Raw genomic sequence first — 14,445 nt, 5'->3', positions numbered from 1 at the left:
TCTTGATGTTTTAGGAGACTGTAGGTTTAGTTTCAGATAGCAATATATAGTAGTATAGGTAAGCAGTTTTGTTTATATAAATGATTACCCTTGGAATCATTCCAAACAGATAGAAGACGCTCATGTACAAATCCACGATCCCGAACTCCGTAAGATCCTCAACCCAACAACTGCTGACCTGAGATTTGCAGATTACTTGGTGAAGCATGTAACTGAGAACAGAGATGATGTTTTCCTTGATGGCACTGGATGGGAAGGAGGAGATGAGTGGATCAGGGCTCAATTCAGTGCTTATCTTCATGCCCTGCTTGCTGCTGTGCTGCAACCAGGTACAACAGATGCCTTGTCTAAGAACTGAGATGAGGATGGGTGTGAAAAGCATTTGCTCTGTTGCATTAAACATGTGGCTTACCATTGGTTCTCCCTCTGCTTTGTGTTTCATTTTAGGCTGCTTTTTTGGTTGTCCTTGGCTATTCACATTACTTCTTCACAAGTTTATTAATAGTTTCCTTACTTCACAGCCTTGCACACATGTTCTTTTTTGCCTCCTTCTTTTCAGGCAAAGTACCTGAAACCCCCATGTATGATGAGACTTTTACAAAATTGGGTGTCTTAAAGACTATTGCAAACTGAAGTTAATTTTGGGGAACTAGTTAAGTTCAAGGAGACAGGAAGTTAGGCAGCTGTCTTAAGGAAGTTTTACTAAGCTGTCCTGTTTCTTTTCCCTTCCTTCCATGGTCTGAAGTAGGGATTCACTTAAGTAAAAAGTGTCATCTAGAGGCTTTATAAGCTTGTTTTCTGGAGTTCAACAGTTTTTTGCTTTAACTCAGAGGCAATTATCTATGCTCCAACCTTTTGTGCATCAGTATAACTAAAAAAAACCCAGGGGGATATTAGTAGAAAATGTTTAGTTTGCCCAACACTGACCCTGTTAACTTCATTCTCATCATGATAGTTCTCTGTTCACATCAGTTAACGAATTCAGATCTTGTTCTGTGGTATTTGTGAGAAAACATGGGATTGAGAACTTGACTTTAAAGTCATAGATGCTAAATACTTTGACAACATTAATATTCTAAGATGATTACGTGATTGACATGAAATATCAGGATTTTCTGGGGACTCATACTACTTCTCTGTCTGGCTCTAAAATTATTTCCTATACTCTTCAGTGCTTTGAAGGGGATGTTGTTATGATAAATTTATTCCACAGTAGTTTATACTGCAGTTTTGGAGTAAATTTGGGGTTTACTAAATTTGAATGAGTAATAGCGTGGTTCAGCCCAGTGTATCTGACCAAGACCAATGAAAATTATGTTTTTGTTCTTAGTTGCTATGTGGCCAGTCTCTCCCCTTTCCTGTCTTTGCCCAGAAAGTTAAGTCAAGAGGCCTATGTTTGGATGAGGGTTTGTTTGTTTGTTTTCTGGTTGAGCTCTTTACTTAGAGCTTTATAAGTTAGTAAAAAAAAAAAAATTAAAAATAATTTTCAAGTTTGGTTTGGTTTGTTTTTTTCTCTTGCCCCAGCATTTTATATTTGGAACACTTTAAAATTAAAATAATAAAACATTTTTAAAGTACCCAGTTCTTAGTACTAGAGTTTTAATTGCCTTTGATTTGATAAAAGCCTGGAAGATTTTAGTGTTTCCTTACAAGAAAAAAGAAATATTCTTGTCTTACACCTCTAAGGAACTGCTACAAATGTTCATCTTTATTTTAATTTATCAGACAACGAAAAGACCTTGTCAGACTTTGGAACAGCGTTTGTAGCAGCCTGGAAAAATACCCACAACTACAGAGTATGGAATAGCAACAAGCATCCAGCTCTTGCAGAGGTAAATTCTAGGTAAGGAAGCTTTGGGTTTTTTTGTTGCTTGTTCATTGTTTTATTTTTTTAGCATTTAAGATGAAGAGCTCCTAGGATGCATGGTCAGGCACACCATTCTGTAGAATTACAGAGTTCCCGTTGTTTCTGCTGTACATTCCCAAGTATGAAGCTTTGGGACCCTATTGTGTAAGGACAGAAGCAGATTATTTCTGTTCTTCAGTACTTGAATTCTGGGTTGCGGTTTTATGAGGAAATATATGTCCAGTCAGGAGAAGTGAAACACGTTTTAGCCAATTGTTGGCTGTCCCCAGCTATAGCAAGTTTGTCATTCCTCAGGAATTGTTCTCAGATGGTTTTGCTTTTTATTAATTGCTTCCAGGTGTCCAGGGAATAGCTGTGTCCAGTGTTGTTATTAATGGGTACAGAGGGGAGCTGGCCGTTTTATTTTGCATCGTCTATATTTTGGGTTGATTTCTGTGTATTTTCACTCAAAGATTAGGTGATGCCAGGCTTGGTAACACTGTTGGCTGTGCATGTGTTTTGTTTAGCATGGGTTATTACTGTACTGCAGGAAGGCTTTGTTTGCCTTTGCTTTGTCAGCTGCTGTAGTCTGGAGAAAGTTTTTCTTTGGACCTACAAAGCTCTTTTGGTCTACTTAAGGGATCTTTTTTTATTTGCTGTCTGTTGCTACAAGGAGGTGTCTCTGCCTTAGTATGAAAAGATTGTTCATGTCTGGTCTTTAAGTAGTACTTACAGGTAGCTCATAAGAAATCTAAGGTTGAATGCTGACTGGCACTCAACCTTCTGTAAAGTGACATAATAGTGTATATACAGAATACTTTTTTCCACTTGTGTAAGCCACAGAGAACACTACACCTAATAATTGTATGATATGGATTCATGGTGAAAAAATACTTAATTTTCTTGGTTTTTTCCTCCTCTTTTAGCCACCCATTCCAGGGACAGTACTCTGTATCAGATGTAAAGTTAAGATTGTCACAGTAAGTATATAGAACTTTGGTTTGTAATTTTTTTAAAGTGTAGTCAAGGATGAATAACTGTATAACTGTTGCTGTGATAAATAAACAAAATAATGATTTAAATTGGCCATGTACAAGAAACTATATTCAACGTACTCTTGCAAAACATCACCACATCTAAAGATGGAACATTTGTCTGAAATGGGGAAAAGTGGTGCTAATGTACTATTCTGTGTTGGGCTTTACACAACAGATTCCTGATATTTTTCATTGCAGTTATAAGGCTTTTATGTATTTATTTTTAAATTGTAAATTAAAGCTGTTAAAACTTTAATCTGTTTTTCTGTATGTTTGCATTAGGTCTCATCATTAGGAGATTTTAGAAAAAAAAAAGCTGTTTTTTAATACAGCATTATTCTAAAAATCTCAAATTTTACTGTATACGTACTTGAGACATGGTTCAATTTCTTCAGTTTAGAAGTTTAAAATGAGTTTTACGTGATCTCTTATTGCAGCACATTCAGCTGAACTTTAAGTTGTCTTAGCTCTTACCTGTAGTATTCAACTCTAAAACTCACTTGTTATTCCCATAGCTGTTCAGCTCTTAGTCCAGAATTCAAACATGGAATTGCAGTTAACTGACTCTTCTTATTTATGCACCAACAAAATAGGTTGTTTTCTCACTTAGCTATGTTGACTTTATCAGTTCAGACTGGTTCTTTAAGGTGCCTGTAAATTAGCAGTACATGCCTGCTGCTGGTTCTGCACCTGCCATGACTGTAGACTGTTGTTTTCAGTACACTGTGAGTAGACCTAGAACACATACTAATGCAGAAGAGCAGCTTGAGGAACAAAAAGGTTCAGACTTCAGCCCACTGAATCTCTTTGTTGCTTTTGCTGACCAATGACAGATTAAATTTCCGTGATGGTGACTGAAATTGCAGATGAGTCAAGATTTATCTCAAGGTAATGGCCTTCAATGAGATGCATGCAGATAGTAGCTCTTGTTATTAATGGATGGTCTTTGTAGAGACTTAATTGGAAAGTTGTGGAAGTGTCTGTAATCTTTTACTTTCCCTGTTTTTGTGTTTGAAAGGGGAAATACTAACTCTTCTGAGTAGCCTGAAATCAATGTAAAAGGACCACTAGTTCTTAGTATAGTTCTTAGTATGTCTCTAATGACACTTATTTTTAAAACAGTACCTTTATTCTCCAGATATGACTTGCAGATACTCATCAAACTGACTCGCTTTTGCAAACTGAGCTTAAACTTGTTCTTGATGTACTCTGTTCTTTCTGCCTTTCGCATCTACACTGAAGTTTCTGAAAGTGGGAAAAGAATGTGGCATGCTCTGTTGTCAAGTTTTATATAAATGGGTTGGCAAAGCCTGAAATGTGGACTTGAATGTTACAGCTGAAAACTAAAGGAGGTTATTTTCAAGTGATCACACGTGTGCAGTAGATCTGATTACTTTTGTGCTTTTCTTTCCAAATGATGGTAGTGTCTTTCATCTTTTTTAACAACAGCATGAGTGTAAACTGTACTCGATCAAAAATATAATCTTAAAGCAAGACACAAAGTGAATTCTATTTAGAAAAAAGAATAATGACTGATCAGCAACAATCACTGTTTTGTTTAAAGCTTAAATAATCGGGGCTGAACCTTCTCAAAACTACTGTGAATCTGACTCAGTCATCTGGAACAGAAGTGCAGTTTGGTAAACATTTAGGAAAGGTATAAAGTGTGCTGTATAAGAATGAACCACTGGGCATTTTGATTCCTGTCTTGCTGACATCTTTTCTTCCTCTGAGAAGCTTGCCTAGCTGGTCTATGTGGACAAGATGCATGCAGGACTTATGGGCTTGATTACATATATGTGTAAAAATATGTATGAACTATATACATGTGTGGGTGTGTATTGATATATATTTTAGCTATGTATTTTATTTACACCTGGCAGTAATAAGAATCAGTCAACTAACAGTTTTCAGTATCTCTCTTGCTTAGCTCTGTGCAAAACAGTGAACGTGGAAAGAAGATTGGAAATGCAATGGTTTCTACCAGCCGAAATGTTGTACAGACAGGAAAAGCTGTAGGTAAGAGGTGTATTTAAAACAGGCTTACATCTAAGCCATATCATTTTTTAAGAAGCTGATTGAGGCCCTGTGTACTTTGTGATAGTGGAAAGAGAAGCAGCTGTACAAAGAAAATCCTATAAACTCCTTTCCCAGCATGGTCTTGAAATGAATGTGGGAAGGAGAGATATTCAGCTGAATGCTCTCCTGTTATCTGGGAATGCTTAGACCACAACATCACCTTCTGCATTGAGCTAATCTCACTTTGGTATCACCTTGACTGAAACTATGCAGAGCTGGTTGAAATCAGAGGAAGACCTTGTGTCAGTTGCTGCAGGTTTTGCAACAGTGTGTAATTTTCTGGAAAAGCACTTGTTGCACTTGACCAGGGGCAGCATCATTTTGTCATCCTGCAGTGCAAGATAATGCGAGTTCCCACACTGAAGAATCTGATACTTGTTCTGCAGTAGCTTTGCCAAAAATTGTTCAACTTTCTCTTCTGTTGATTGGAGTCTTTCTACTCTTTTTGTTGTTGTACACTCTGGCAAGGAGGACCTTTTGGCCTGAAGTCTAGCAAGCCATCCAGGAGAACATCGGCCATTTCTGCTGAGCTACAGTGTTCAATTTTTTAAGAAGTATTTTCTGATACAGTATATATTCTCTGTATTGGGATTTTAGATCCCAAGTTGGACAACTGATCGTGCAATTTCCTTTTTTCTCTATTTCTTTGTAGTAGTTTAGTAATGATAACACTGCCCTATTGACCTTCCTTTTGTTTTGTAATGCAGGTCAGTCAGTCGGAGGAGCCTTCACAAGTGCGAAATCAGCAATGTCATCGTGGTTTTCCACTTTTACACAGTCAACCCAAAGTCTTGGGGACTAAATGATGGTTTTGCACAATGCTGCTGAATATTTCAGGTGCAATGTTTTCTCTGAGCTGTAAAGAGACTGCTCCAAAACACAGGCATGGAGATTAACTGTCCAGGACCAAAACAAGGTATATATTGCTTGCAAGTGGATGAGAAAAGTTACCATTCAGTTTCACTAGAAGTACAGAAGAACGGTGAGTGTCTCTATACAGTGGGAAGGCATTTGCAGTGTATTGGCTGTATTTAAAATTACTGCTGTTCTTCAAAACTGAGCCTTTGTAAAGACATTAGCAAACAGGGCTTGTTGCAAGTCCGGTGTGTTTGACTTTAGATTTGTACATTTTTTGGATGTTGAAAATATTTATGTAAATTAGTTATATTTTTCAATCCAGATAGCCACATGTTTGTGGACTCTTGTTAGAAGTAAGCAGAGTATAAATATTGATTCCTCTTTCAGGTTGGATTTGAGAGCATTGCTGCAAAAATATACAGTGGAAACCCTTAAAGGGTTCCCAGTCAGTTGGAACTTTCTCACTTTCACCTGCAAACTAACATTGGCAAGGTGCAGAGTGGGGCTGTGGCTGATTTAAGGGTCTTTTTCCTTTCTCCTCTGCAGCCATGTACGGTTAATTGTGTTAAACTGTCCCTAGCTCTCTTTGTGTTCCCAGATCTGTGTGACAGGTGCAAAATCAGTATTTTCTTGATGTTACTCAGTAGGCCTTTGTAACTTTGCATATATTTTGGCTGTGGTTTTACCCTGGGATGAGAATGGGATTCCAGTTGGAGAGATCTTTTCAGGAAAAGTATTACAAGACAATTCTCCCAAATTGGGATTGGATCATAGACAGTTTTCTGAGGTTTTGCTCTATTAGGATGTAATCGTACATATATGAAAACGAAGTAGTAAACCTGCTTAAAACTAGCACAAACTGTGCATAGTTTTTATTTGCCAGTAAAGTTATGACGACTCTTCTAAATGAAAATCAGCTGTATAGATTTTCTGTGTTGACTCAGGGAATGTTCTATTTGGATCACTTTTTTTTTTTTTTTCATGAGGAAAGGAACACCAGAATTGAGAGAAGAACTGAAACAACTCAGTTCATATCCTTGTGGGAAGAAATCTAATAGTTAATATGAAAAGATGTGGCACAAATGCTGTATTTCATATGTAACATGCATGCGGTGTCTTCTGTATGCAAGTGTGTTCCACTTCCCATGGTTCCTAATTCTGAGAGAGATTGTTTCCTATTTCCTGCAATGTGTGTGCCTCTCTATGCCTGCCACCCCCACAGAAGCTGTTAACATTTTCTGCATTACACTATCAAGTGTTCCAGCTTGCTGTAGTGAAAGGCACTTGGTTTATTGCCTCATCAGTACCTGCCAGCATTTTGCCATGTTCTTTTCTGGGGCCAAGATTTCAAGCAATGGTTATTTCTTCTGTTCCTCAAATAAAATACAGGAGCTGTACAAGAGTTAAACAAGAAAGCTCAAATGTAATTTTTTTGAAGTAAATTAAGTTATAATTCCTTAAGGTGCATTTGAAAAGCTAATAGAAAAAACACACTTGTATCACAGGGTTACTGCCCATAAACTGAAGGTTTCAATTTTTTTTTACTTCAAATAGCAATTTGAAAACACAGGATCTGGTTTGAAGCCTTTATTACTATTTTCCAGGACAAATTAGATAGAATGACCATGGAGAAACCTGAGAAATATACAGTTAGTTTGAGTAGTTTCATTATAGAAGGGCAAAAAAGGCCCCTAAAGCTGTAGTAACCTGCTGCTTCTGATATACAAGTAAAATGTATCTATAGAACTGCAACTATTGCTCCTGGTCTATTGTGTGTATTTGTGTATCTTCTAAAACTTCTGATGCTCTTCTTTTTTATTCCACAACTCTCTAATTCATATAGTTCTAATTCATATCTTCTCAAGACTGAATAATACTTGATATGCAAGAAGAGCTCTGGTGAAGTGAAACTAGGGTTGCATTTATTCAGGATGAGTCTAGAGCTTTCTGATTCAGCATGCAATTGAGAGAGTAATCAAAAATAATCACTTGCTTTTGTGAAATGGCTAACGTATCTGCTCTCTGGGATTTAAGTGGTCAGGCTTTGTGTTGTAGTCAAGATTGAATAAAGGTGCATAAAGGATTTAAGCACCTCTAAAACTAACTCCAGCAATTTAAGGCACACCAGGTAAATTAAGGTGTACAGCTCACAGTATTGACTCCAGGAGCCAGGCAAGTGGTTGGTGTTTACATGTACAAGGTATAAAAACAGGATCTTCAAGGATCTTTTTTCAATATCCTTCCTTGTCACTTCTTCACCTGAGTTTCTTCTGTAGAATTCTCCTATGCTCCAGATCGGTATAGCTGGTTTGCTAGCTCTCTGCATTCCCCTTGCATCCACAGACACCCTTGCTGGCCCAAGGATTTTAGAAAGCTGTTATTTCTAGTTTTTTTTCCCAGTAGATTGATCTGAGGGGAGGCAGAACAAGGTGCTCTCTGCAGTGCTAAGCTGATGCACGGCTGCTTGCTGCTTTGTGCTGGGACTCTGTCATCATACTTCACAGTATTTCTTTTATGGGCAAGAAGACCAGACAGATCTTTGTCTGCAGTATTTTTCCCACTTTTCCAACTGTCTCTGTTTTGGAGCCAAACATACAACCTGATAAGGAGTATTTCCTTTCTTTACGAATGATAGAATAAGAAACTTGTATTCATTTTCAATCTTATTTAAAAACAGGCATCCTGCTAGCAAGTTGGACTGTGATTTAATTTCATACGGTAATTAAGATTTATGCAGCAGGTGGAGGTGAAATGATCTTCATAATATTTGGCCTTAATTAACATGTATATTTGCTTTTGGACATTTGCTTAAACATAGTTTTGGGCTGTAGGAAAGCATCCACCCACTGAGTTTCATCTAAGCTCATATAGTCCTCCCCTTAATGTAATGGTTGTTACCTCTTTAGTTAGATCCAATGCAAATGCATGTTATTTTCCTCCCCTTTCTTTTAAAATTCCTGGTACAAGGGTGATTACTTAAAGATTTAGGCAGACAACTTCCATTTCAAAAGATCTTGACATCCATCTCTGCACTGCAAGAAACTCCAACTCCTAAATGAATTTTGGTGATGGTGCCTCTTCTGAGTCAACTGTGAACCTGTTGTTGCAGCCCTGTCATGATGTGTGTTGCAAAGGTATTTCTGGCTGTCAGTGTGCAGCATGAAATAACTTGCAGGCAAGACAAGAGTGCACCTCTAGACTCTCAAAGGCATCAACCTGTGTTTTTGCTATGCACCAGAATTTGAGGAACTTGTTGACCTAGTATTTCATTTGTTCAGCATTTTTCATCAGTCATTTTCACGTCATAACCTTAATTTCTGTGCACATCTGACACCAGTTTCCTCAAATACCACAATATAATTATCATTTTTAGATCAGTGTTCTAGTACTTCGCACTTGTCTGACCTTGTACATGTTTTAAGCACCTTTGTAATTAGATTCAGTATTTTGCCTAAACAAGCTTCTGATTTCCATAGAAATTACTATTAAGCAGAGAAACGAATATGGCAGTATTTAATTGTGAAGGCATGAATGCAGTTTTTAAACATCAAAACTGTTGCTTGATAATGGAACATACAATTAATGTATTTGATTTTTCTTGTGTTGCTTGAAAAATAAATACATCCAGCCTGTTTGAAGTTCTGTCTGCTCAAAAAGCTGAATTATTTTAAGAAATTAATTCCATCAGAAGACACATGCAGGCATCTGGTTTTGATGTTGGTAGCTGCTTGTAATACGCTGGCAGTCTTTTTGAAATTTGTCTTCCATTTAAAACGATTGTGGATGTTCCTTTTTGCAAATGTAGGACAAGAGGATCCTCTAGTCTGACTCTTTATTCTCTACTGGGCACTGAATCATTGTGAATTGATTAAAGTCTTCAGTAGGTCACAGACCTCTCTTACGTCAGTAAGAACTTTAGGTACGACTGTAAAATTTTGATGTAGGTTTAGCTTAAAAATAGTACATAGCTCATATGGATTGTGACATCTAGTCAAAATCAGGATGCCGAGTAAACTAATTGCTGCACATTCAGTTCTCTGCCACAGTGAGCTCTTTCAAAACTTTAATATTTCTGCCATCACTGTACCTAGCTGAGGATAATTTGGTACATTGCTGTTTCCAGTTGGAGGAAACTAACTGCCTTAAATAACATTCGGATGTGAAATAGGTGAAGCTTATGTCTAGAAAATGGTTGCAATTCTCTAAAACTTAAGATTTTTCCAACCATGTGCAAGTGGTTGTGCAGGGACATAAATGAAAGATAAATTTACATAACATTGTTTGTGCAGTGTAATTTTACAGTCTTGCAGGTATTAGTTTTCATAAAAAAGGCAACATTGAGAATATTTGATAAAGGCAGAAACACTACAATATTGTACTATGATTAAAGATGTATGACAAATTGCTTCATGGTGTTTTGAGTCTTTAATATAACAGTAGAGGAGAGACCAACTTAAAAAAGCAGGCACAGAGTTTCCATTCTGTCATGTTTCTGGTCTTGATCCCATTCTGTATAAAGCATTTGAAGTAGTGTTTGGGTCTGTTAAAATAAATGGAGATGGCTCCCTTCTGTTAGTTAAATAGTGAGAATAGAATAGAATCTGAGGATTACTTTATTCCCCACAAATTGACATGGTATGTGAATAACATCTGTATAGATGTGGCTTAATCTCAGTTGCGATGGAGCTTGCATGTCTAGCTGTCCTGTTGAGTCCTTCCATATAGGTTCAAAATTGTCCACCCACACACTGCTCCTCTTGCAATAGTATTCCATAATCAACTGATAGAAAATTTAGATTTTTTTTGTTGTTGTTACTTCCCTGCCTGAATTTATTGACCAATATTAATGAAAGTGTTATTACTACTTGCTTCAATAGAAGCAGAGAATACCTATAAAATCTTCTTTTCTTGTCTTAATCTAGATCACCAAGAATATAGCACTGCTTTCTAGTTGAGGTGAGCATAAAGAAAGCAAAGTAAGAATGTATAGATGGAAGAACAGGTACCTAAAGTGAAGCCAGATGTAGAGGTATTTTGTTGTCTTAAAAACCATATGGGGGATAACGTCCCTTCCATGTTATATGAAACAGATGAAGTAAACTCAATTGGTCTCTCCTCTCTGAATTCAGAGACTTCATGAAATTCCCACAGAATCACAGTGGAGGATTTAAAAGTTCAGGCATACCTGAGTCATAAAATTGTGCTGATTTTAACATATTGCATTTGACCTATGGTTACTGACATTTGCTGCTCTTAATAAATTGTGTATATATGTATTTTGATGTGTGTAATGCTGTGCTGAAGAGCTGGATCAAGAGTACATCCACTTTTATATCATGGAACTCACTCCTTAATATTTTTATTTATTTTCAATAGAAACAAGTGCTCTGAGTTAAATCAGCTACTAGCCATAGCTCTTGCACTTCCCAAATTAAATCTCAGCATCAAGTTGTAGCTTGATGTCTGGCACATACTCTGAATAGACTTTAAGGTCTACATTACATCACTACCTTTTTAATGCCTTTTATTGTCCTGCTTACTGTCTCTCTGGTCACATTTATGCAATAGAGGTGCCCAAGAGTGCATTTATGTATTCAGCACAGCATACTGTTTTAAGAGATGAAGTCACCTCACACTTCAGGTGACCAGTCATACTTCAGGACTAGTGTGTACAGTGCTTAAACCCATTATTTGCTGAAATGAAGGTATCTCATTTCATGAGTTAGACCAGGCCACAGAAGACCTCTGCGTTTCTAGAGCAGGAGGGGAGAAAGCACACAGGGAATGTTATTACTCTGTTTCACCTTCCTGCCTGTTCCGTCTTCTCTGTTAGTCCTTTTTTCCATGTCTAAGTTCCTGTAGCTCAGTACTGACCCAGGTCTTGCTCTCACCTGCTGGTTCAGGCTGTTTACCATCCTCTTTCATACCGAAACCTGGGAGGTGTGTGAAGAGGTTTCCTCTGGACTGCCTCCTGACATCACGAGTCATCCCTGCATTTTATTCAGACTGCTAGTACTCCTTCTCCAGGATTTAAGTTCTGTGAATAAGAACTCTGCCTTGTTGAAGTGTACTCATAATAAAAGTTGTAGGAGGGAGATAGTTTAAATAATTCTGTTCCAATGCCTCACCACTCTTTCTGTGAAGAAATTTTTCCTAATATCCAATCTGAACCTTCCCTAGTGCAACTTGACCCCATTTCCTCTTGTCCTGTCACTAGGGAGAAGAGGCAAACACCACCTACCTCACTACAACCACCTTTCAGGTTGTTGTACAGAGCAATGAGGTCTCCCCTCAGCCTCTTCTCCGGGAGCTTGTAGTGGTTGAGCCTGAAGTGGAAAAAAGCTGATTTTGAGGGTGAGCCTGCTTCAGAGTCTGCCTAAGCTAAATTTCCTTTCATGTAGGAATCCAGAGCAAAAAAACATTTTGAAGGTATCTGTAAATGGGAAACAGAGGAAGAAAACCAGGAGCCTGCTAGTAAGTTGGATGGGCTGCAGGTTTGTTCACAGCTGTTTCTTAGCTGTACTGTGGTGTGGCATGTGCTTGTGCATCTTAACAGAAGCAGAAAGGAGAAATGTTGTGAAAAGCAGTGCTTCAAACCAGGCAGTGCTTTAGTTTATTTTTTTAAAGTCCACTTTAGAATTTTATAAAATTATTTCTTCCCCCCCAAATTCCACCTGACCCTGTTCTGTGTGGTTTGATGCAAGTCACTGCCCTAGATCTGACTAGTACCCTTAGGTATGTATTTAAACAACTGTAAAAATTTGTGGATGCATTAAAAATTAGCAGAAGGCAAATCGCTTTTTTATTACTTTAGGTAGGAGGAACTGAAATGATGGACCAGAAGAGAAGCAAACATTTTCAAATAGAGCCAAGCTTGAGGACATGCAAAGATGATCCATTGGAACTTGTATGCAAATGTTCTTCAAAGCCAAGTACATGTTGAATAGGCTGGTATTGAGCTGAAGCTTGGTAGTTAAGGTACTTGTTTAGAACTCAGTGAAGGCTTTAATCATATTTGCTTTACTTATGAAATGAGAACTGTGTTTTTTCAGCTACTTTGTTCCTACAGAAGTCTCTCTAATTCTACCACTAGTGACCATTTCCAGGCACGTGACAACACTTTGCCTGCAGTTTCCTTCTCAAATTATGGAAGGAAAGACTGTAGATTTGAGAATAGCATTTGCCAGCTGTGTTTTCCTTTGGGGTTGAATACTGACTGCAGCAACTAGTTGTGTAAGTAGTGAACTCATAGTAAGTATGTCTTTAACAGTTGCTAGACAGCTGTTCAACACTTGATTAGGCTTGTCTTTAAGTAATGTATTGCTAAGTTAATTTTAAATAAGGTACTACATCATCTTACAAAAAATGCAGATAATATCTAGGAAAAAATTAACCATCATACATTAAAAAATGTAGACTAGCAGGAAGTCATGTAGACTGTATTTTGAAAGATACTCAGAGATGGGTAAAATCAAGGACAGTTTTTCCAGGTTCTGTAACTTACAGCCACCACAATTTAGCAACTTATTTCCTATTCAAATTTGCCTTTTTTTTTTTTCCTTTAGTAAGAAATTATGCACAAGATTTTAATCTCAAATTGAAAGTTCTTGATAACTGAACAGATCCACTGTGCTCCTTCACTAGCTATAGACCATCTGCACTTGAAGAACACAGGCTTAGCCTGATACAATAGGCTGAAGTGAGAACAACCCACAGAACTGAGCATCTCTTCAGGCTGGAGTTACCAAGATACCACTCTTACTTTTCCCAAGGTGTGCCATTCTCCAACCTGCATTATAAAGTAGTATCACTGTTTTTCTTGTCATGTATAATACTCTCTTGAGCAGGCTTGTGACTGGACCTCCCAGGCTACAGGAAGGAATATAAACAGACCAATCAGCAGCCTCTTCTGAGTCACTTCTCCCCTCTTATCTAAGCAATTCAGGCATTTAAAAAAAAAAAAAAAAGGAAGAAAATGATGTAATGGTAAATGCAAACATGTTATGTCATCTTCATAAAAAAGTAAGTAGCTTGTCTCTTTCTGTTGGAGCCATCATTTTCTGGGTCCCATGTGGCACAAAATGCCAAAGCATTAGCAAGATTTATATGTGGCAGGTTTCTTACCTAAAGTCTCTTTTCCAGTCAAAACCTTTAATGCTTGTATAAGACAAAACTATGTAAATCTGCTTGAGACGCAACCTCAAGAATATATAGGTGTCTTGTTGGAAGCTTTAATTTTATGTATGGGAATAAGAAACAGAATTCAGGAAAAGGCACTGATAATCCAGAGAATGAAGTAAGTAAATTTGCTCATAATATTAGACTGAAAAGAGGTCTCCCACCTTCTGAGCTGATGAGGAAGATCCCTCATTACCTCCTTAATGCCCTTCTCTGCTTTCAGAATTTGTCCCATGACTGGAGAAATACTGACTCACAAAAACCACAGTGGGGGGATTCAAGTTCTGTGTAACCCTCAGTTTTATTTCAGTACCTCATTTTCCAGCTTTCACTGACCCGTAAGCACAGTCAACTAATGTACATGTCTCCAAGCTTTTCACAGAGTGGCCTTCAACAAAATACTTGCTAGAAGTGTGCACGTGGTGGAGAGGTGTCATAACTGGATCT

General features: G+C 37.6%; 1 protein-coding gene across 1 annotated transcript in view; it reads left to right on the top strand.

Moving 5' to 3' along the window:
• Nucleotides 1-10,228, top strand: part of AVL9 (AVL9 cell migration associated) — a 39,511-nt gene extending 29,283 nt beyond the window's left edge. The window contains exons 12-16 of the mRNA XM_051609259.1: nt 110-329; nt 1,726-1,843; nt 2,773-2,826; nt 4,814-4,902; nt 5,670-10,228. Of these exons, the coding sequence (XP_051465219.1) occupies nt 110-329; nt 1,726-1,843; nt 2,773-2,826; nt 4,814-4,902; nt 5,670-5,764 (576 nt within the window). The 3' untranslated portion in view covers nt 5,765-10,228. The remainder of the gene's footprint in view (nt 1-109; nt 330-1,725; nt 1,844-2,772; nt 2,827-4,813; nt 4,903-5,669) is intronic.
• The last annotated feature ends 4,217 nt before the right edge of the window (nt 10,229-14,445 follow it).

Source organism: Apus apus, chromosome 2, assembly GCF_020740795.1.
Source record: "Apus apus isolate bApuApu2 chromosome 2, bApuApu2.pri.cur, whole genome shotgun sequence".
Taxonomy (NCBI): domain Eukaryota; kingdom Metazoa; phylum Chordata; class Aves; order Apodiformes; family Apodidae; genus Apus; species Apus apus.
The sequence above is the reverse complement of the archived record's forward strand: the minus strand, read 5'-3'. Positions and strand labels throughout refer to the sequence as shown.